General features: G+C 42.7%; 2 protein-coding genes across 7 annotated transcripts in view; one reads left to right on the top strand and one right to left on the bottom strand.

Moving 5' to 3' along the window:
- Positions 1 to 3,517, top strand: part of LOC123517508 — a 5,222-nt gene extending 1,705 nt beyond the window's left edge. Inside the window, exons 4-5 of the mRNA XM_045277641.1 lie at positions 220 to 351; positions 718 to 3,517. Of these exons, the coding sequence (XP_045133576.1) occupies positions 220 to 351; positions 718 to 926 (341 nt within the window). The 3' untranslated portion in view covers positions 927 to 3,517. The remainder of the gene's footprint in view (positions 1 to 219; positions 352 to 717) is intronic.
- A 2,294-nt stretch (positions 3,518 to 5,811) lies between these two features.
- LOC123517591 (lachesin-like) overlaps positions 5,812 to 25,000 on the bottom strand; it is a 338,020-nt gene continuing 318,831 nt past the window's right edge. For 4 of the 6 annotated variants that reach the window (XM_045277848.1, XM_045277849.1, XM_045277851.1 and 1 more), the window contains exons 5-11: positions 16,798 to 16,956; positions 16,028 to 16,156; positions 13,925 to 14,088; positions 12,850 to 12,982; positions 9,614 to 9,676; positions 9,133 to 9,399; positions 5,812 to 8,680 (exon numbers count right to left, since the gene is read on the bottom strand). In XM_045277848.1, coding sequence (XP_045133783.1) covers positions 8,586 to 8,680; positions 9,133 to 9,399; positions 9,614 to 9,676; positions 12,850 to 12,982; positions 13,925 to 14,088; positions 16,028 to 16,156; positions 16,798 to 16,956 — 1,010 coding nt within the window. In that variant the 3' untranslated portion in view covers positions 5,812 to 8,585. The remainder of the gene's footprint in view (positions 8,681 to 9,132; positions 9,400 to 9,613; positions 9,677 to 12,849; positions 12,983 to 13,924; positions 14,089 to 16,027; positions 16,157 to 16,797; positions 16,957 to 25,000) is intronic. The other 2 variants (XM_045277852.1, XM_045277853.1) reach the window with 1 other exon arrangement.

Here is a 25,000-nt window from a genome sequence, read left to right as displayed (position 1 = left end):
CCAGCAAATTCAGTTATATAACTAAGATTATTAAATTGATGACACTATTATTTTTCCCTTTTGACAGTTGTCAGTGGTGGTTTGTTCTTCACAGATCACGAGTTTTATCAGTAAAAATATGAACCAAGTCAAAAATTGGTCCATAAAATTTCACTGTCTTCCATTCTCGCCTTTTAACAATAATTTATAACAGAACAATCTCAAACTTTCTTCCAACAGTGGTGAGATGCAAAGCCAATAATAAATGTTCGAGGCAGAATGGCAAATGCATATGGGAGGGTGAACGGTGCGCTGGCAAAGTGAAGAAGGGCAAGGCATTCTGCGGTGGGAAAGACTGTGTTTGCTGCATACGTGAGTACCTTGATGTGCTGTTCAACATAGTGATTATTAGTAAAAAATGCTTTAAAAGATTTTCACGTAACTTTTCACTTACTGACCTCTCTTTGGGGATCGGCACTCTCGCTGAATCTTATGGTATCAATTGAATTCGCTTTTTTTTTTTTGTAAATGAGATAAAGCACATAACACAAAACACATATCACTAACATGCGACAAGTAGATTATTACTATACGAGTAGCCTTAGCTCAGAGAGTCAGTGAGTGAAAGGTGTAGCCAATCAGCAACGTTCTTTCCTGCCACTCTAACAGAGGATCTCGTAAGGAAAACGCATCGTAACACACGTACACGCACACTTACCACTTTCCTTCTCTCCACAGCCAAGAAACCACAACCAATCTCCTGCTTGACGAAGTACGCTTGCCACGACTTGAAGGGAACTTGCATCAATCTTTGGAAGGAAACTTGCGATACTAAAATCCTGACTGGAAACCAGTTCTGCAAGGGGAAGGACTGTGGCTGCTGCCTCTCTACCATGCCCGTCACTACTGGTAAATCCTCAAGACTGCTGCATGTTTTAACCACATGAACGTGCGCCTTTCCTCGCAGCGCTTATTTCGTTCTTCCAGTATCATGGTTTTGGCTCCGCTGAAAACCACAACTGCAGCTGAATGTTCTATTTGTTAAGTTTTTCTGATAATAAGTTTTATGTTTGTTAGACAAACATTGAGAACCATCTAAAGTCCACTTTTATATTTAATCTCTAAGGCGCTCAGGTAGGCATGGTTGATGTTGTTGTTGTTGGTTGCCACCCGAGAGGGGTGGTTGAGCCTTGCATTCCAAGATACTCATTACACATACAGACTGACGCGGATGGCGGACAATGGTATACTGGGAATTGTGACCTGTCGTCCCAAACTTCACTACTCTTTCCGCAAACTGCGCATAAATTTTTATTCATTGTACTACATGCTACTGAAATTGAACTTCCATCCCACAGAACAATGCTTAGCTGGTTCAGGGAGTCCAGGAATGTCTTCATCGTTCATGCTCTCTGATTTTGATTAGCAGGTGTTAACTAATATTTATATTTGAAGGCAGCCTTTTCAGTGCTGACATGCGCCGAAAACTTCCCTGCCACACCATCATCGTTCTCTCTTCTAAATGTTTCACTAATTAGTATCAGTTATGCAGGCAATGACAGGTTTGCTTTAGAAGTACGGTGATGTGTGCATGCTGATTCATTGTTCGAGAATGCGTCCTGCAGCAACAGTATGTCCTCAATAGTTCGTGTCCTTGTCCAGGAGCAGCTTCTCGTCACACATTGTTGTGTTATATGCAGGTGAGTTTCCGGCTTCCTTCACAGGTGTAAGTGTGTGTATATGTATGTGTGACACAGACACAGACACTGACACACACACACACACACACACACACACACACACACACTGAATGTGCACCCGAACTCATAGTAATTTGCTACAGCTTACCCTTGCTTTACACTATTTTCTTAGAAATATATTGGTATTTGAGGTTTGTAAAACGTACACTATTATATACTCGAGAAGTTCATCTTTACTGTACTGTAGTTTATTAACTATACTACAGTACCTATACTGCATGATTATACTTAATCTTAGGTATAGCTACTACATTGTATGATTCTTGTTACATAACCATTTTACTTTTTTTTTTTTTGCGCAGATAAGTTGCTGGAAGGAGTTAATTAACACCGTAGCTGTATTTCATAGAAATTTGTGGATGTGGATGATAACTGGAAATGTATAACAAAAACAACAACAACAATTACAACAATCAGTAGAACGCTTAGATAGGCAATAAACGCGCGCATTACACTCCCAACGTAGGATAATGACGAAGAGCGTCTAGCAGCTTCTGCTGATGAGTTTTACTACTTACTTATACGTTACTTCAAAACTAGACTTACTCTATATCAGCCTTCAGTCAATACGAGACATTTGAAGCTGGTAGTTTTGTAGGGTTGCCACACAGGTTAAGACGCCACTTGCCTCGGTACTAATCTATATCTACATGTCTTTCCTAGCTGGCGATGCCTTCTCTACAAGGAGACGCCAATTATGACCAGGAGAAAACTTTACTGGCGGAGAACCTGCTAATATGTCGAGGGAAATAAGATAAAAATGAGTGAAGATAGTGTGGCCTCAGGCAGCTCCGCTCATCAACGACCATCACTATGCGGAAACTTTACCATTTCTGATGAGTGATATGTAAATGATGTTGAAAGAGTCCGTGGTTCATTTAATAATGTAAATTTCAGTTATTTTTTTCTTTGCCCTCTGATCCTGCCACGTTACGGCCCGCTTCTAAATGCCTTTAATTCACTGGCGAGGAAAGGTTCATGAAGGAAGGTAACCAGACAAACGCAGTCGTGACTTGCGTATGTGTACTGGACGTGCCTTTGTGGCTATTTCAGTCCAATCTGAGCCACACACGATCATGCTTTAGTAGTGACACAGTGGATTCAGTAAAACTATATGTAAAACAAATGAATAAATTGGAGGAGGATAGAGGTAGTTGAAACGAGAATATTGCAATGGATAAATGGGATGGCAACAGGGTCAGTAATGCAAGGATTAGAGGAACGGTGAAGATATCGTCAGTGTCGAAGACATAAAAGGAGAGACTTAGAAGGTATACGGGATTGTCATGAAGAGCGACGAACGAAGTGATGAGAAAAGCACACTGGAGACGGAACGAAAGTGCAGGAAAGAGGAGGATCCAAGACAAAATATAGATTGCATAGCAGCAGATACTAGAAAGAAGAGACTGAATACTAACATGGAAGGCGATAGACACTTGTAGAAGCTGTTCATCAGACACAGCGACTCCAAATAAAGACCAGATAATAAAGGTGACTAAGAAAATATATGGCACATCTACGCCTCCGTGACTGAGACCAGAGAGCACGCTGGCACTGTTTTCAGGGGGGGACCAGCCTCGCCGATGCAATGCGCCTCTAAGGCACGCGATGCTTATTTATGTGAGAACCAATCGCCACAAAGGTCGTTTTACAACATAATGTAAAGGCGGCGTCACATTAGCACTTTTTCCGTCGTCTCAGGCGATTTCCGTCGTCTTTTTACTCTTCCGTCAACTCTCCGTCGTCTTGAGTCAGACGGAACGCATCGTTTTCGTCTAGCGCCAATTTTTAGTCAAAATAAGAACTATGGTTTCTAATCAACACTTTTATTAAAAAAAATATTTTTTTTTGTTAAACGGAAGAATGCTATTATTATGACAAAAAATTTAAATGAGTTGATGAATATATATTTGTATACATATTTTTTTCTTCTAGCCTAGCAATGAAAAGTTCCTCAGTTGTTTGTGTACATTTCCAGGGGAGTGCGAATGTGCGATGCTTTTGAATATTTCCAAGGCAACTTCCAAGTAGCTGGCCAAGATGAGCAGTGGACAAAACACACTGACGAATTTCTCATAGAGAGCATTAGAGGTCACCGTTGCCTTTGGGATCACAGAACAGCTGATTACATTATAAGGTGCAAAAAAGCCGCGGCTTGCTGGGGTGAATGAGGAGCCATGTTTGTTTACAATCGACAAGCGCGGCAAAGGCGGAAGCAAGCTTGTGTGTGACGGCCACCGTCTGCAAAAGTTGTCAGTCGCTAGAAAATTGACGGAAAAAGAAGACGGAAAAGTGCTAGTGTGACGCCGCCTTAAGAAACTGTATAATCTTCCACAAATTTCCTAAGTCCTTGACTTGGAAATTAGTTTTTTTGTATGACACTTTTAGTATGATAAATATTATCATTACTATTATTATTATTATTATTATTATTATTATTATCATCATCATTATCATCATCATTATTGTTTTATCATCATTATCATCATTATTGTTTTATCATCATCATCATCATTATCGTTTTATCATCATCATCATCATTATTGTTTTATCATCATCATCATCATCATTATTGTTTTATCATCATCATCATCATCATCATCATCATTACTGTTATAATTTTCCTTACTATTACACGCACATGAAAAAAAAGTCAATTATATCGAGATGTGATACTAATCAAATTAATTTATTAATAAAATTATTATCATTACTATTATTATTATTATTATTATTATTATTATTATTATCATCATTATAATTTTCCTTACTATTACACACATGAAAAAACCCCCATCAATTATATCGAGGTGTGTGTGATACTAATTAAATTAGCGACACACACAACCTTTACTAGTCTTAAGCAATTCCCAGTGTTTGAAGAAGGGCGGGACGAGACACTGCCTGAAGCCTCGACGGCGGAGGTTGTTGAGTCTTTGTCCCGCGGCTGACACAAGGAGGCAAACAAGGAGACGCTCCTAATTGTTATTGATTGAGGACCGGTCGCCTTCCCCACGGGTGTGTTTGCCTGGCTCGGTCCGCCACCTGCCCCAAGCCTCACAAACACTCACCCAGGATTCTCGTGCCACATACAAATTTGGATTTTATTTTCTTTACAACGAGAAAAATTGCTTAATGTTTAGATTGGCTGATCACCAGCGCCACTTCCACTGAACGTTTTTTTCTTTTATCAAAGAACTAAATATCTTCAAAATTTGTATAAAGAACCTAGATTCATCATGTTATAATTGCTATTATAATTTTCGTATAATCACCATCAACCAGCCACTACTGCAATGATGCATTACGGAACGGTAAGGATCTAATTGAGGCAGTTCAAAGGCGCTTCGGTTTATACAAGACACCTCGGAGACAGGAGAAGGAAAATACAGACACTGCTTGGGCGCAGGATAAAAGGGAACAAGTGTATTGAATTTTGTGGGGCAAAGACAATGTCAGTTCTGAGTGACAGTTGAACAAGGAGTCTTCACAGAGTCCTTCACCAATGTGAACTACATAAAATGAACATTCTATTACACTTACCACGACATGAAATCGTAGTGTACACACGAGAAATCCCTTAAGAACAAAATTTACTTACGAAATGAATACCAGCACTAGCACACGCTGAGGTGCCGCGATTAGTAACCACCGGTCACACGCACTCGACACAGCAGCCTCAACTTACGAAACCGAAGCTTGCGCAAAGTTCGACTCAAGATCCTGACGAATATGAAGGATTCATGTCATCACTCACATCCATTTACTTTTACTAAAACCTATGATGTTGGTGAGTGACCTTTACTAAGTAGAAACTAGACACTGGATTTGTTGACCGAAAAGAAAGTTAGTCAATCCAACTATGAGCAATAAATGTTCCCCGTATCATACCCTTATCGCGCATCTGACAGCAAACAACTCCCTTGATCGGAACTTCTCGGATAGATCAATTCTTGCATAGAAAGTGTCAGATCTTTTCTTAAGTGGCTGCAGGAGGAGGGGGGGAGGGTAGCATTTGTTATTAAGGATGGATGCAAAAGTAGAACTTGAGGAAACAACAATAAGCTACATCTACTTTTCAGATTTTATTAAAAATCACTCATAACACATAACATATACTACATATTTGGGAAGCTTTTTCTTGTAACATCATTAAGGTTAATTAGTTTCTAAAGAAAATAAAATACAAAATTTCTGAACATCTTTTAGATATCCTCTGGAAATTTGTCCATAGGATATATAATTTATTATTTATGGGTTTTACCTTACATAATCATGAAATACAGATTATGCTTATTGAACGAAGATTAATATTCAATCTTATATTACCGAACCTTCACCTGTGATGCCGCCATTTTGGCTGAGTTTGGGTGCATGGCCACATACACCCTGCTATGTATATATATATGTATATATATATGTATATGTGTATATTTTCCTGCTGGCTGCTACATAATATACATTACTGTTATGAAGCTTTTTGCCAGCGGGTGTCTGGGGTGAGTCAGTGTTGAGCACGTGACCTTCACGTCGGGGGCCGGGCTGGAAGGGAGGGTGATCCGCCAGTGGACAGCTGCGGGGCCGAGCACCAGGAAGGCAGCTGCAGGCGGGGCGAAACTTTGTACATACACCACACAGTGCCCTGACACCTCATGGGTACAGTTCATAGCTGTCCATGCTAAGAAAAATGTTTAATTCATGATAAACACAATAAAATATATGAGAATTAAATCATAAACATAATACTTCAATAGAACTGAGATTGCTTAGCAGGGAAGTGACGCAGAGGGAGAGGAGAGCACTGGCCAGCTGTGGAGCAAGTGCCAGGGAAATCCAATGACGCCTTGCTTGCGGAACAGTGATAAAATAATAAAAATAATAACAACAACAACAACAACAACAACAATAATAATAATAATAATAATAATAATAATAATAATAATAATAATAAAGTAATAGTTTATGTTATCTAACACAAACATGTGCAGTTGTTTCTTTACTTAAGTGATACAAACATTAACAAATAATTCAGCCAACACCATCAGTTCGTCATCAACAGTGTTAGATATTTCGGGAATTTAATATGATAACGCTGCGATCAGTCACTCAACATTACAGGGGCACAACTCAGCAGCGGTCATTGTAAGGGCAAAGGTGAGGGTGTGGAATGGAGGCAAGCGTCGGTCACATCAGCTGTACACGTGGCCATTAATGCGACATTGGTTTCGTTTCCTTCTCATCTTGGGCTTAACGTTGCTATGAGCGATAACAAGCTTTGTTGGTGATTGTACGTACAGTACCCGTGTCAGGCGTTCACTGCCAGCAGCCGTTCAGCACTCTGCTCATTAATACCTCGACGCTGGCGAGACTTACCAGCACTGATCAAGGCCGAAATTATCCATTGCCTGACTGACAACCCACAAGCTCATCCGCTCGGTGCCCGGGACGCTGCCCCGCGGCGCTGAGTCATGGCAACCACAACACGCTATTAATAAGTTATGTACATTTGAAATATAAATAATATAATTTGAACTACACGAATTACCTACGCATATGACTGTAAATACAAGATAATTACAAGGGTTGCCTTCGACGCTTCCTCTCCATGGCTGGGGCGGTGGTGGTGGTGGTCTCAGCCTTCCTCAGTGTCGATTCTGACGCTCTGCATAACGAGCATCAGGACGTAGAAGCACCATCATCTAACACAGTTTCCCCCACCTTTTACGTATTGATAAGACCTATTTTTACCATTAAATATTTGCACTCATTTTCTTTGATGTCCCTTTTCAGTTTTCTACATACACTCATCCAAGTGAGGCGTCGGGGCATTCTTTATACACTATTGAGTGACTTATACTCAAGAGCGGCTTCTTAAACGATCCTTCTCCATCCTCCTGTCGGCCGGGTCGTGTGTGCTGGGGGCTTCTATGGGTGAGGTTCACGAGACAAGGAGGGGATACGGGATGTAAGCTCCAAGTATAGAGGTGACGTGGCTGAAGGCGTGTGGCTCAGGTCTGATGGGAATACCTTAACCAATTTCTTAGGCTAATGTATCTCTGCGTTGGCGGTGACGTCTCTGGATGCATGTGAGGAGAATGATTGGGAATAGCAGCATGAACCTGGAATTTAGTTCTGTTCTGGCAAAAATAAAATCTAATTTGGCATGGAAGCAAGAATGTGGCGGGCAGATGAGTGGCGGTGGGTGTAGGAGGAAGAGTGACAGGAAGGAAGTGGCGGCGGTTCAAGGGACTGATCGCTGGGTGAACTCAGGCAAGGCGTGGATTGGCGGCGTCATGGTGGCTGCTCCACTCGTCTGTATTGAAGCACCGATTATTATTATTATTATTATTATCATTATTATTATTATTATTGTTATTATTATAATCATTATTATTATAATTATTTACTGTGAGACAAAAAGCTCCTGTTTCTTTTTTGCTTTTGATATGATGATACTGTATAAACTTTGTCAAGAGAACAGTTTGCAAAGTAAAAAATAACCGATGAAATAAATATGCAATAATTCTAATGCAAGAGTAACTGATGCCCTTAATAGAATATTACATCTCCACAAGCATACAATCATGGTCGTAAAGATCATTCCTAAACGTGAGAGCGCGATACAAGGATAACTTGTGGGTTCGTCAGTCCTCCAGTAAGATGAGAACCAACCAAGTCAGGGTTGGCTACACTACAGCACACGGTGGGTCTACTAGCCCCCAAGATCCCTGCGTTAGAAGATAACCACTAAAGAGCGATGAATAGTCTATGTTCACGTTAAGGAAACTTTAGCTAGGGTTATCCACACAATTCGGAGAATGAGTTAGGCGTGACATATCCTCTTCATCACAAGAACAGCAAGAGGCAGGAGGGCTGCGCGAGGACCACCAGCGGCAGCAACACCTGCAGCCTCAGATATCCTCCCATCCCGCCGCCGGCTGCTGTCCGGGAGAGAGGTCAACGATTTAAAATGTATTAGACTCATGATTGGACAAGAGTTATACTCATGTGAAGTATAAATATTGCAGTCTAATCATACTCTGCAATCCACATGCAATGAGGTCATAGAGACACAGTTATAGTAATAGTAGTTGCCTGAAAAGCTTTGCTTTAAAAAGAGTAACTACAGTCACACTATGTATATATGTATATACCTCCAAATTGTAACTGTTAGTTACTAATAAATGTTCAAATGTTCATCTTATCATGTCATATATAATTTGGTGGTGTGGGTGTATGTCATCTTCACCAATACTCATAGTCTTCTCAATCGAAGATTTAGCTTACTCACAGACGGAAAGATTGGATATAATATATCATCATAAATGGAAACTTAAGTATTTGGAATGACCGGCCATGCCAAGGCCTCGTGCACCAGCAGGGCGTCACTCACCTGGCGTGGCGCTACCGAAGTAGTTTGTCATGGGATATTCGCTCTGCTCATGGCGACCTCGCTCCCGCCGCGCCTCCACCTCCCTCTGCCTGTCGTCGTCCCAGTGTGCCCCTTCCTCCAGGCGATCTATTTCATTTCTTTCCATCAAGTCTCCGTCACCTATGCTCATGTCGGTCTCGATGCCTTCCCTGGGTTCTTCAAGTCCCACAAACGTCGCTTTTCCTTCGCCTTTCCCGACAACACTGTTCGTAGTTTTTTGTTGATAATCTGAAACACCAAAACACATGTTGAAATATTTAGTTAAAAATTTTACAAGGAAACAGCAAAGTATATATATATATATATATATATATATATATATATATATATATATATATATATATATATATATATATATATATATATATATATATACAGTCTTTGGCGGTAGTGTTCCACTCAGCACAGTGGCCAGCGTTACAACCGCACTAATGAGCCTCACCTTTGAACAGTTTGTCCAGGTAGGAGGGTGGGCTGGTGGGAGCTGGTGTTGGAGGCTCCGTTTCTAAGTGGAAATAGAAAAAAAAAAAATCAGTGATGTCATTTAAGTTGGCGCCTAGCTGAATGGCATGCATTGGGCAGAATTAATTTGTATTCTACAACATTTATGAAATATCACACGCTTTTAATTGTAACGAAGTTCTTCAAGAAAACACCTTTGAAGAAGATAAATACTTGTATAATATTTTAAAGATGAAAGGAAAATAAGAATTGGAAATCATAATATCTACAAAAAAAGCTGTCAAACATTAAAAGAGAGAAAAGAAGAAGAGAAAAAGAAATCCTACAATATCATTTGTGTCCATATCAAATAAATTTTGTGCAGGTGCGTATCCTACATAAAAAATAAATAAAATCTTACTTTTTACTACAGTTATATTTTCACTTTAATTAAATATATATTCTTTCAATACATAACATTATTTGTTATTTATTATTTTTCTAAACATTATGGTGAGCAGCGACGAAAAATGACCAATTTGCAATAAATCAATCGCACACTACTCAGGACCGTCTGAGTGATGGAGTAGCATGAAATACAAAAATCTGTCAGGGATATCATTACTATAGGAATGTCCCTTTTCCCTTCCTCCCTTCCGTCCTTTTTTAACTTCGTCAGCGAAATCTTTGGACGACGGAAACCTTTCTCGGTCCTTGACTCGTCACACTGGGGACTATTTTTTTCCTTCCCTTGCAGAGCCTCGCGGTGATAAGTGAGTTTCCGAACTGTGCCTGAAGAAGGAGGCGGCGGAGATGGACCCAGAGTGAAAAACGAGAATGGAGAATTATTTGATGGTTCAGATTTTCGTTGGCTGTGCTTGTTTGTGGGTTGTGTGTGCTCCGCCCTTCCTACACCGAGACCTGGAAAGCTGCGGTAAGCTGTCATGGTGTTATTTTTTTTTTATGTAAGACGGCCACTGGACAAAGACAACAGAAAGAAAGGAAAAAAAAACCCTAAGGTGCCCAGTCTGGGATTATCCAAAACTGGAAGGTAAGCTTGCTGTGGTTATGGTGCTGCCTTGTGCTTAATAATGGTGCTGCCGTGATTGTTCTCCCCGGCATGTGCCATGTAGTGGTGGAATATTTGGTGCCACCATCACTCCCGCACCGTCAGTACGTCCCGTCACAACATATCAGCAGGCGTCCCCGTCACCGGGACCAGTGGGTTATTGGAAATAATCCTCCAGGCCTCACCTAGCAGCGTTCCGTGAGTCGTGCAATTTTCTAATATACTTCATAATTACGATATTATTAATTATCATTATCATTTCCATTATTATTATCATCATTATCATTATTACTATCATCATTATCATTATTATTTTCATCATTACTGTTATCACTGATAATATCATTATCATCATTATGGTATATACTCATTATTTATAGTTCACAAGACGTGCGGTGGGTAGGCCTACGTGATGGCGTGTTAGCTTTTCATCTTCCTCCCCCCCTCAACTCTTCCACCTTCGTTCTCTCGATTCTCGGCAGTAATTTCAGCCTCCCTCCACTTCTCTCCTTAAATCAGTCACAACTATGATTTGTGCCGCCGCCAAAAACTCTTTTAAACTTCCTCTATCACTATAAGTTTTCTTCGCGAAGAATCATTATTCTCCGCCAATTATTACCTTTGCTCAGCTGTGCGTTCATGCAGGATACTGTTGCTTTCTTTAGCGCGGGGAAATGTACGAACCGTTTTGCTCAATGACAGTTCAGTGTAACTAAACATCTGACTGGACAACATCTCCCCCACAACATCGCTGAGTATTATTTGTATTTTCCAGTTGTTCCACTTAGGAAACGAGGCGCCGATACACCCGTAGACGGTTGTTTGTCATTTCGTGTTAATTTAGCTTTTTTTTAAATTTTTTTTTTATCATGAAACATCATCACTACATATATTACAATAACTTTGTCATCTAACCTTCCTACACTTTACCCCTCCACGTGGGGCTGTCGCAAACTTGTTATATATTCTAACTCTTTGTGTCCATCTTTCTAACGCAAGAAAGTGATAATATCTTAACTGACTACACATTTGGCTCAATATGAACTATTACGTTGCACTATGATATTTGTATAAGGGTCCCCGTCACCTCCTCTCGGCTCTAGGATTATCATAAAGGCTATTTTTGCTTAATCTTTGTTTGCTTTATGCTGGAATAAAAAAATGAAGGAGCACAGCCGCTTTGACCCGCCTGGCAGTCTTTGTAGAAGGAAGCACATCAGGGATTCCTCTTTTCACTCGGTTCCTGTCAGGGCTAATTAAAGGAATAATGATCTGCGAAAAGAGAATGATTTTTTCCTTTCTTAATTTCTTTTCCCTTTTACGGGTCTAGCTTTGTTTTCCTTCAGTGATCCCTCTGTGGCGTGAATTAGCTTTAATCCTGGTGTAATTCACCTCAGTCATCTCCTGGTCACCCAGCCAGTTTTCCCCATTACGGAGCGAGCTCAGAGCTCATAGACCGATCTTCGGGTAGGACTAAGACCACATCAACACACAACACACACCGGGAAAGCGAGGCCACAACCCCTCGAGTTACATCTCGTACCTACTTACTGCTAGGTGAACAGGGGCTACACATTAAGAGATTTGCCCATTTGCCTCGCCGCTTACCGGGACTCGAACCCAGCCCTCTCGATTGTGAGTCGAGCGTGCTAACCACTACACTACACTACGCGGTGTGTGTGTGTGTGTGTGTGTGTGTGTGCGTGCTATGGGCCAGCCTATCTTAAGCTTGCGAGGCCACATGTGTTTAGTAGTAACAGCGATATTCTGATAAGTAGTTTCAAGTTACGAACAATAAGGAGAGTAATCACATCACAGTTATCTCACACTCTTACAGGTAAGAAGAAAAAAAAAAACCCAACAACTTTTGAAAGAAGTCTTATTAATCACTACCATTTTACACTTCGGCTTAAAAATCAATACTCGATAATGGTTCTTACAGTACATGCATTGTTTAGCAGATTTTATGCCACATGAGTTTCCTGATCACCTGACAGCCACTTACTGGAAGGGACACACACACACACACACACACACACACACACACACACACACACACACACACACACACACACACACACGCCTCTATTCCTCCCGTTCCTTTCCCCTTCTATCACCCCTGTCACGCTCTCTTTCTCTCCGTCTGGCCGTCCACGTGTCACACTCACCGTATAGCTTGATCTCTCCCTCCGTCTCGCCGCGGGAGTTCTTGGCCACGCACCTGTACTCCCCGAAGTCGTCGTCAGGCTTGAGGCTCTTGATGGTGAGCTTCATGTGTGTGCGGTACGGGACATCGCCCTTCTGCCGAGGGAAGAGAGCGGGTGATGAGATGTTTTCTTTTTTCTTTTTGTATATTTGTTTAATGTAAGAGAGGGACTGGCCTAGAGTAACAAAAATCAGAGAGAGAGAGAGAGAGAGAGAGAGAGAGAGAGAGAGAGAGAGAGAGAGAGAGAGAGAGAGAGAGAGATCCAAAAGCCACAGTTTGGTATATGTGTTGAGTTGATCACTTGTAGCACTGGTCATTCATTGGCAATACACGCATCTAGTGATACATGGAATAGTCTGCTTATTTGTGTTTGAGTTTGAGAAGGATCAGCACTAAGCAGGTTACATCTACATCGTTTGCTTAATATACCAGCAACCTGCATCTGTTTATTCTTACACATCCCTCAATCTCTCGTTACCTAGTATGACAAGTTAACAATCTATAAAAATTAGGCTAAATAATGTGTGTGTGTGTGTGTGTGTGTGTGTGTGTTTCACTGTTTGATCTGCTGCAGTCTCTGACGAGACAGCCAGACGTTACCCTACGGAACGAGCTCAGAGCTCATTATTTCCGATCTTCGGATAGGCCTGAGACCAGGCACACACCACACACCGGGACAACAAGGTCACAACTCCTCGATTTACATCCCGTACCTACTCACTGCTAGGTGAACAGGGGCTACACGTGAAAGGAGACACACCCAAATATCTCCACCCGGCCGAGGAATCGAACCCCGGTCCTCTGGTTTGTGAAGCCAGCGCTCTAACCACTGAGCTACCGGGCACGTGTGTGTGTGTGTGTGTGTGTGTGTGTGTGTGTGTGTGTGTGTGTGTGTGTGTGTGTGTGTGTGTGTGTGTGTGTGTGTGTGTGTGTGTGTGTGTGTGTGTGTGTGTGTGTGTGTGTGTGTGTGTGTGTGTGTGTGTGTGTGTGTGTGTGTGTGTGTGTGTGTGTGTGTGAAAGGCCAGAGAACAACTCACCCGTTCCGTGATGTAGTACTTGCGTCCTTGGTGGAGCATGATGCCGGAGCCCCTTGTCCAGTAGGTGAGGGCCGGAGGGTGGGCCTCGATGGTGCACTCCAGGGTGATACTATAACCCAAGGGCGCCCCAACCAGCTGGTGCGGGATGCTCATCATGGGCGGGACTGTGGGATGGAGAGGAAGTAAGGCAGCTGTGACGGGGATCGATACGAAATACTCATACAATGCCCACATTCATAAAAAGTCTTTAATCTGAATGTATATGTCAAAGAATTGTAGAATAAAAACATAAGCACTATGATAATTGCTGCGTTGGTCTGGTGAAATGATACTATGGAGGGAAGGAACGCAAGTAAGACTAGGTGATGGAATTGAGTGAGAGGGATAGATGTCTGTACCGTGAGTGGATGGTGGATAGAAGGTATGATCACGGTGAGTTCGGGTTGGGAGCGATGGCAATACAAGTCACTGGAACGATAAACGTGGATGGGAGTTTTCAAGAGGCTACAAAAGTTATGAGTCGGAACTTCATAAATCTCGGAATTCTTGTATGTTGTTTTAGTATTGTAATTTGTTTTTTTCCGGGTCATCTCCGGCAGGATTCCTTCCTCCTCTCCCTTAGCGACGATGTTCTTCAGATTTACGTTCTAGAATCTAGACACTGGCCTAACATAAGAAACCACTCGTAACTTCTCAAAACATCTCACAAATAATCTAATATCCCCAGACGTAACATGAACAATTCAACCTAGATCTGACGACCAGTGTTGAACTGTGTCCGAGTTTGTGGGGTAGATGGCAGAGATGGCATTACTTAGTTTGCAGGATGTGGTGCGTTGATGGCAGATTCCATAATTTCGTTTTCACCAGTCTCGCATTCCGTCACGCACACATCACAAGGACATGCGTTCTTCAAATACTGGCGTAGCTTTATAACTGTTGTGCAAGTTCTAAGTTTCTGGTTTCACAAAACTGACCATCAGGAATGTTTATCATATAACTCATTCTCATTTCAGCAAAAGTATCCTAGCATCACACTCCACCGCAAACCTGCAGCAAAGGCAAAATGGCAGCTGACGCACCACCGTGTTGCTGGGGCTCGCTGCCATGTCGACTCCACCACTAACTACCCAGTGGAGGCGCGACGACACCAGACTTGGCAGGTGACGCCGCCGCAGTCCCGGGGCTCCCCCTAACCCTGGTAACAAAGAACTGTATAGAGGGTGAAAGAAATTTCCCAATTACTGAGATGGCCATTCTCGTTTCAAATTATTGGTCGTAAAGTTGCGAGAGTACCGGGAGAAATCTGATCGAGGCTGAGGTTCCTCTAACGCCGGTAAGTGCAGTGTGTGTGTGTGTGTGTGTGTGTGTGTAATTCACCTCGGTCGCCTGCTGGTCACCCAGCCAGTCTTCCCCATTACGGAGCGAGCTCATAGCTCATAGACCGATCTTCGGGTAGGACTGAGACCACAACACACAACACACACCGGGAAAGCGAGGCCACAACCCCTCGAGTTACATCCCGTACCTATTTACTGCTAGGTGAACAGGGGCCACACATTAAGAGGCTTGCCTATTTGCCTTGCCGCGCCCGGGACTCGAACCCGGCCCTCTCGATTGTGAGTCGAGCGTGCTAACCACTACACTACGCGGTGTGTGTGTGTGTGTGTGTGTGTGTGTGTGTCACGCTCCTCGTAAAAAAAAAGAAACATAAATCCACTAACTAAAACCGGCTTTGTGCCTCCGCTGTTGACTCAGGTTTGGTGTGCCTGCTAACTGCTGAGCCTGCGTGACCGGGTTATAAAGCAAACTGAAACTACAAAATAAGGCATTTCGCGGCTACCAAACCCTAAGTGGAAAATGCCAGTGTCCATAGCAAAATGGTTAAGATTGAGAAGCAAAACACAATTAAGGGGAGGGAGAGAGGGAGAGAGTAGGAGAACTTTCAATGAGGCGGTGGTAGTGGTGAGAGGACATGAGTAAAGGTGGTGAGCAGAATCAGTAGGAAACAGGTGTAGTGCAGGATAAGTGATGAATCTGAGGATGAAGGATTGACTGGGTGAGCTGAGTGGGATTGGTGACTCAGTGAGAGGTGACACTCACAGTCGACGCTGACCTGCATCCTCTTGCTGACAATGGGCGGGACACCGTTGCGGGCGATGCACAGGTAAGCGGCCATGTCCATCCTACTTATCCTCGCCAGGTGAAGCTTCGGTCCCGTGTGTTCCATGACTGGAGGGAAATAAGATCATGGATGTCTTAATATGTGTGTGTGTGTGTGTGTGTGTGTGTGTGTGTGTGTGTGTGTGTGTGTGTGTGTGTGTGTGTGTGTGTGTGTGTGTGTGTGTGTGTGTGTGTGTGTGTGTCACTGATATCTTAGTAAGTGTTCCGAGTTTCCCCGTGTGTTCCCTTCACAGATTTCGTTTAATCCGTCGATGTAGATTAGTGTGTTTATGGAGCACATTAAGGTATCAACCCTGCATTTGTTGAGTATTGCCCCGGTGTGTTCCTCTTTGTGCATCTCTTACATCAGCGGCAGACAAAAGGTTGAAAACTTAGCTTACCGTGGGAAAATTATTACAAAATGATGACCATCTTCGTCTTCATCAATCGGTAGTTAAGGAAATTAATCTGAAGAACAGTTTTCTTTATTATATTTATCTCATTTAATTCACCATAAACCACGGAATTAATCTATCAAAGTCCTTCAAATGCTTACTTCCATAATGAAAATTTAAAGCTTTATTTCAAATTCGGTTCGGCCCATCTTTATTTATGGTCTCCCGCCTCACTCTCCTTGATATTAACTAAACACACACACACACACACACACACACACACACACACACACACACACACACACACACACACACCTCGATACGTCTTGTTGAGGTTGATCTTCATGTGGTCTTCGCGGCGCCAGGTGATGGTGGGCATGGGTGTGCCGGTGGCGCTGCACTCTAGGGTGATGTTAGCGCCCTCCTGCACCATCACGTCCCCGGAGGTTTTGCCGTCCACGATGTTGGGCGGCACTACGAAGAGGGGCGGCATGTAAGAGGGTGCTGCTATTGCTACTGACATTACTACTACTACTACTACTATTACTACTACTACTACTATTATTACTACTACTACTACTATTATTAATACTACTACTACTGGTACTACTACTACTACTACTACTAAAAAAATGTAAAGCCTATCCTTGTGAAAACTGTTTAGATGATGACATTGTATTTTTATTTTATCTATTTACTTATTTGTGTGTGTGTGTGTGTGTGTGTGTGTGTGTGTGTGTGTGTGTGTGTGCGCGCAAGAATGGCTAAGTGAGAATAATGGCCAGGAGTAAGATTGTAAAATTAATAATAAAAATAAAAAGCTACAAAACGTCGATCTATGGAGTAATGATGCTCCCCTTTTGAAAGTATCCACCTTCACTAAAAAATAAATAAATACAAAAATTAATGAATTAGTACAGAACTCGTGCCAGCAACAAAAATCACTCAGGTATGGATCTTTAATCTAACAGGAGGTGCACCAGGATCATCCGCTGCACCAACGACACGTAAGTCATCGCCGGAAATTATCCTTCTACACTTCAGTTTTTCCTTCATAACCAAGGAAGCTCACGTCCCCATTTCTGCGTTGAGACAAACAATAATTCATCAGATTTGACGGAGGAAAAAACAAACACAAAACAAAGATGCGTTAGATATACAAGGAAACAGCCTCCGTTCATCCCATAAAGATATAATAACGTATACGAGAGTAAGAGAAACTGCAAGAAGCCATCGGGCCTACACGTGGCAGTCATTGTATGGAACATATTTACCTATTTTTACTCATCACCCCGCCCATAAATCTATCTCATGTCTTTTCAGAGCACTCTATAATGATTCAGCCCTAACAGCCTGATAAGACGTGCCCTCCTGTCAGTCTAGCCGTGTCACTCTGTACGAGGCGAGAAGTAGGTGGTTCAAAGTACATACAGTACATGTAGAGAACGTTCATCTTGCCCATCGCCTCTATCTGGTTTCAAAATGCATTATTTAATAGTTTCATTCGTAGTTTTAATATATTTACTTTTTTATTGTAGTTTTTAATACATTAGGCATTTTAATGTTATTTGACTGGCGCGGCGCTATATGACCAATGACACTGCGGCGCGGGATGAACTGACCCATCAAGCAATCAGTCAATCAATCAAATTCCAGTTCCACTTCAAGCGTCTCCCTCACCCAAGCCTTGTTTTGTTTCATTTCATATTGTTTTACCTATGTATGTATGCATGTATGTGTGTATGTATTCCTACAAGAATTTTAGAACACTACATGCGGCGCCTTATGACCCTGTTGTTGAAGCGTATAGAACAATCACTCAGGTCGACAGATGGGAGAACGAACACTGGCTGGCTCTTCTATAACTTGCTCTTCTCGCGGTGTCTCATTGTAACCCACTCCACTCACGCTTTGCTCTCTCTTCTATCAATTATATTCAATTTTATCTTGTTAGTTGTTTTATAAGTAACGCTGTTGAACTTATTACCCTTTGCCATTGTCCCTTGCTGTTTCATTATTCCCACCTCCACGTCACTTGATGCGGCGCCACGACACACTATTCACAAATCCATTGGTCAATCGCGTCCAGACAGCCTCCATGATTCCGCTCATTGTCATCCATAGCAGACTGGAACAGAGGAGGAGGAGGAGGAGGAGGAGGAGGAGGAGGAGGAGGAGGATGTGGGGAGGTCTCTGTGTCTGGTGCATCCCCCCCCCTCCCCTCCCTTCACATAGCTCTCCAATCGTGAGTGTTATAAATTATTAATCAGCTAATACTTTCTGTGAGCTTTCGATGATGTTTGCAATAATGATAATAATAATAATATCCAGCATTTTTTCCCTCCCATTGATGTTCAGCTAATTGGACTTTTTATAATAGCTAAACATGAATCTCTTTTTTTTTTCTTCCCATGGCGGTGCTAGCGCTGGCGATGTTTGTGATTAAGAGATTCGTGTCATTCGTCAGTCAGGAAAGAGCGGCAAGAGACGCGGATTGCTGGAACACTTGGTGCGCATCAGGTGTGGTGTTTGGCGTCTTCCATAACGCTATACTCCTCTCATTCTTACTTAGTTTAGCGTCTGTTTCTCCGATGTTGTTATCAAGGGAGTAGTTAAAAGTGGAGGAGTAATTTCTTTAGGTTTGAGTCACATTAATGTTGTAGTTTCATTGTCATAAATGAATCTCTCTCTCTCTCTCTCTCTCTCTCTCTCTCTCTCTCTCTTACACACACACACACACACACACACACACACACACACACACACACACACACACACACACACACACACACACACACACCAGTAATTTACTAATGTTTTTATTCTCTTATGTTCCTGAAATGTTTAATTATAATCTAATCTTTGTATATCTAAATTGGCTTTTTTGTGTTATTCGATTGGCGGCGGTGCAAAAGCGCTCATCTGCTGCCAACAGCGATAGTGATCATTGGAGGGCAGAGCGGTCATCATCATTACCACCACAGGTATAGTGCCATGACTATGAATAAATATAAATAAAGAAGAAATACATTATATATGATCTTTTCTACATCAATTTCACATCTGTTATCTATATACTTTTGTGACAGGTTCCTGTCTTAACAACTTGTATGCAGCCAAGCCAACACAAATGCCGCACGAGCTTTAAACAGTTGAGGGAAAATTAATCTTACTGTATTTATGGATATGTTTTTGCAGCGGATTTCATCGTCATAAGTGCAGCACGAATGGTTTATCATATTGGCAGGTGCGTTGGTGGCGGCTCACTCAATATACCAGTACTGTTCGTACGTCAGCTCATCCATAGGAATGAATATTTCATGTACATATTTATATAATAATAATAATATCTTTCTCGGTGACGCCTACATTTGAATTTCACATATCAATTGACGTTTGGCTCGCAGTCCTTGGGAATGGTGGAAACGGAGGCCATAACGTCCATCTTATAAGACAATAACACAGCGCTTCTTTACTTGGTGTCTAAATTTCCTGTAGTGTCTATTTATTACACAATTTATTTTTAATCACGATATGACAGAAAATTCTTATTTCCATCCTACCCCTACACTATCGGGAATATATATATATATATATATATATATATATATATATATATATATATATATATATATATATATATATATATATATATATATATATATATATATATATAACCTAATTTCCAGTCTGCTAAAATGAAGTGTCATTACCACAAGATCGCTTAGTAGCAAATTCAGTTATTCTAACTTTAATCAATGTAAAACCTTTCTTGCCATCACACTGGATGGAGTGGTGGCTGATGTCGCTGCCAAGCTCCCAGACAAAGGTGACGACATTGCGTACTTCCACACCGGAATTCACGACGACACTGTTCAGCAATCCACAACCTGCTGGGTTGGTCTTCAGTCGCCAGGCAAATCTAAGTAGATCGATGTGGTATATGCACATGATGCCACACAGTATGTAAATCCTGAACAGGCACGGTACACTGCAGCATCAGGGTTGTGCTCCAGAAATAAAACAAAGGCTGCATTTTGTCTTGTCGCGTTCATGCACCACGCGTGCGTGATGAGGCTGACAATTTCCACCGACCAAGACGACTTGAAGCGAGAATAAAGTCAAATTTGGATTTGTAGTAGCAGATGGATACCGAGGTCAGAACATTAGAGTGCAATTAGCTGAGTCAGTCACCATGAAGGGCATCAGGGAGTGGCGCCTCCAGATGTAGTGGCGCTGAACGCTGCTGCATCCGTTTGGAACAACAACGACCACCTCTCTCGGTAGTGAAGTACAGTTCTAGACATACAAACTGATCTTAATTTCTGTAAACAAAATGTATTTGTGCAAAATTGAACATTTATGTACTGTAAAAGAAATATTGGGCATAATGGATGCGGGATGTTTCATCTGGCTCCATAGAAATCAGCTTACCTCAACCATCACTCATTATCGCTCAGTCCCACCACTCAGCTCTTCCCCCAGGAGCCTCGCACACTGCCAATGTTAGATAAGAAATGTACTTTTTCACTGCCATCTGTAGCACATTCATGTCTCGAAATGCGTCACGAGAATCACACAGCTGTATTTTCATATAGATGTAGCGGAATTGTATTGCTTATTCTTCTGTAATTCGATGCACTACTTCCCAGCAGCCCTGTATGCCGTCACTAGCGATTGTGACCTCTGCTTTTAACTGCGTCTTTAAAACTTGAAATTACCAGAATGTAAGAGGAGTAAAGTCACAGTGCACTGGGAAGACTGATTACTCTGCGTGTGTGTTTAACGAATGAGGTGCTCTTGACGAGGGAAATAAAAGACCACGGACAAGACACTCGACGCACTGTTTTCAATTTACACCAGGACTTGTAATATTCAGTGTGGAGTAAAAATACATGCACCCATCCGCACTCGTTGTGTGTGTGTGTGTGTGTGTGTGTGACAGAGAGAGAGAGAGAGAGAGAGAGAGAGAGAGAGAGAGAGAGAGAGAGAGAGAGAGAGAGAGAGAGACGAGGAGGGAATACAGTGGTAAGAAGGGGGTTGTGGGGGGTGTCAGGTTTCCTTCAATCAGCGAACGACATTTGTCAGATATCACACATCGACAGCCAATCTCTTCCACGGGGCCTACCACAGAGCTACCGACACTGACCACCACCACCACCACCACCGTCACTGCAACCCCACTCCACCGTCCCCGTATTACCACCATCACTTACATTAGCAACAGGACCAGCTGTGAGAGACGTTATTTTATTTCTGCCTGAATGTATGTCATGTGAAATCTAGATAGTGGATTATTTAAGCGCTCCAGGATTCTGCCGCTCTCACTCGCTGCTCCTGCTGGACAGAGTTGCTGGCATAGTGTAGAGTGCAGGCTGTTTCTATAGAGACATGGGTTAATGCATCACTTTCTCTACCGCCTGGAGCACCTCCAGTCACAAAGGAGGTCACGGGCTGTCCGCCACGCGCCAGCGAAGGAACGAGGCAGTGTTCGCGGATATCTTCTTGTGACACATCTATTCTGGATATTAATTACACTGAGCCTAAACACTGGTGCGTGCCCGTGAAAGCTGGGAGATGGCCTCATCTCGTCAATGCTGTCTCCGCGATCTGAAAAGTCTCAGTATTAAATAAAGAAAAATATTTTGTATTCTATAAAGTCGTGTAAGGATATACATTTTTCTATACATGTTAATCTGAAAAAAAGTATGAGGCAGGTACTCAGACTAATTAACTGTCGCAAGGGTCTGCTCTTCCTCAGGCGGTATACTCGTCTCTCACCCACCCTGTGTGGCTGGGCTGACCCGTTCATCCGTCGAATCGAAACGGTTAACTCTTCCGTTGTACAACAATGTTTCTCTGAGGTTTGTCTACTTGTCAGTAATTCACTCATATATAAAAAAAAGCGCATATCACCATTACAACCATAATCAATCTGTTCGAACCGGAACAGTACGAAGAAATGAAAAACCATTAAAAATGCAAGTAAACAAACGATTGGCAAAGAATCTCTCATGACGTTCGCGAATTTAAAGCAACTTTATTTCCGGAAATAGTGGAAAAGGGAAGAAAATGAGAAACGTGGCTTGTGTTTGCAGCGACAACCCACCAGCACAGAATCGATCCCCAGGCCTCCCAAACGTACGCACACTGGGCCTCCACCACCACCACCACCATCACCACCAGCAGCTGACAGGAAACAGTATTTGCACCAGGAATGAGTAACATCACTTCTATGCCAAATTTGTCTATGCAGAAAATTATACCATCTTTAAAAATTCAACACGCTGAGATTAACACTGCGAGCTGCGAGAAGCGAAGGGGGATGTGGTGCATAGGTATGTAAGATCATTCTGTTTAAGCTTCCTTTCTGACCATAAAAGCAAGTCTCAGCCCCACATCACCACTTTCTTAATCTTCAGGTGACAGTGTTGTAGACAGTGATATAAGCGCCTCGAGGTTACCAGGGATCGTTCGCTGGCTGACTCAAAAACGCAGAGTCGACACCGATAAGCCGATGAAAGACTGACTCCATGGCGCTCTAACACTATGAACTGCGCCGGCAACAACCCTAGGCGGTGGTGTGATCAGCTGTTCTAGTGGCGTTGTTGACGGACTGGCGGTGGCATAGTGGATGAGGTGGTGAGCGTGGGATCGGGCAGACGTCCACGTAGGTTTGAATCCCACCACGTACAGCCTTAAAACACTTTGCCATTTGTCGAGTGGTTTAAAGTTACCTACATATCACCATGATACCCAGGTTCTAGGTGGTTACACTCAAGATGAGCTGGGGCGGTGATATGGGCCCTAATATGGGTATCACTATAAATAAAATTGCCTGCGCCACTAATGGGCGGAAGCTGAACAGCGCTTCCCATACACTCTTCAAGTGTGCCTACAGGCGCTATAAGCCTTACCGTAAAAAAAAAAAAAAAAAAAAAAAAAAAATTGTGAAGAAAGATTAGACAAAAAGAACAGTTCACCTTGGCATGTAGAGTGGATAATACTTTAAGACTTCCTCCTCTTCTGTCTGCCTCACACCCTGGACTTCTCTTTTCATTCCCCTCAGTCTGCTTGCCGTTCCCTGGACCCGCCACCTCTCCCCACTCCCCCTCATAGGTCTGCCTCACATCCCATACTTGCCTTACATCTCCCACGGCGTGTTTCCCAAAGTGTTCCTAATTTTTTTCCAACTTCCTCCTCCTTCTATCGACTCCCGGCCGAGGGAAGTCAACATAATTATCTTGATCGTGCAGCGTCGAGTCAGACATTCCTCTCCCTGACCGCGTTACACAGTTTGTTCCTCCGCTCTGCTCCTCCTTTTTCTACTTCTCAATCTTCTTACACTCCTTTTCTCCTTGCCCTCTCATTTTCACTTTCTCCAATCTTCTCCTCCTCCTGGACACTCCATCATCCTTTATTCTCATTTCAGGGTTTCAGTCACCTTAAACAAGCCATTAGTAGAGTGTCTATGATTCAATTTCATGGTGGTCAGCGACGGTTCCTTTCAATGGCGAGTGTTTCCAGTTCGGCACCTTACTATTCTCTCCTCCTCAACCCTCCTTCTCTTCCGCTGGTTCCCACTTGTTTCCTTCCCTACAAGACTCTCTCTCTCTCTCTCTCTCTCTCTCTCTTTTTTGCTAGCTACTTTTGTCCTGGATCTCTCTCTCTCTCTCTCTCTCTCTCTCTCTCTCTCTCTCTCTCTCTCTCTCTCTCTCTCTCTCTCTCTCTCTCTCAGATCCTTTCAATTATCTTTATGGTCTGGTGCTCTCATCAGTTTTACTTCAAGGTTCAGATGTCCAACACTTTCCATTTTATTATTTTTTTCTCTTCTTTCCTTGCTACCATTCTTCTGAGCGTCTCTCTTCCTAATACTTTTTTCCCCCTTCTTTCTTTCTTCCTTTTTTTTTTTCTCTCTCCCGACACGATCTCGCGTTCTCATCTCCTTTCCCCTCGTGTCCCTCCCCCTCCTCAGTAGATTAGTCGGTAATGAAGGAAGCTGAACGTGGCCACTAGATCACCGCCACCCCTCTGCGGCGCCGCCAGGAGCAACACCCCCGGCGGCAGTTACGTACTTGCCAGAGCCACACGATATCCTGTCTTTAACACTGCTTCGCCCTTACTACTACACCTCAGCCAGCCTCGCCAAACATGCCAGCTTCGATACCGCATCACCCATACCTGCCCCAGCGTTCCAATCGGGAGTATGTAAGCGTCACCTCGGGAAACAATACAATGATATACAGTATTTATTTCCTGTCATCACGTATTGCACACTGAGGAAAGAGAGAGAGAGAGAGAGAGAGAGAGAGAGAGAGAGAGAGAGAGAGAGAGAGAGAGAGAGAGAGAGAGAGAGAGAGAGAGAGAGAGAGAGAGAGAGAGAGAGAGAGAGAGAGAGAATGATATTCACATCAAGGTTATCAACATCACCATACGTATCTTAGCACCTATTATATCTAATTTTATTAATTTAACATTCCGCAAAGGTGAGTTTCCTGAAAGGCTCAAAATTGCTAAA

The sequence above is a fragment of the Portunus trituberculatus genome, chromosome 42 (assembly GCF_017591435.1).
Source record: "Portunus trituberculatus isolate SZX2019 chromosome 42, ASM1759143v1, whole genome shotgun sequence".
Classification (NCBI taxonomy): Eukaryota; Metazoa; Arthropoda; class Malacostraca; order Decapoda; family Portunidae; genus Portunus; species Portunus trituberculatus.
Note: the sequence above shows the minus strand (reverse complement) of the source record. Positions and strands in the feature narration are given on the sequence as shown.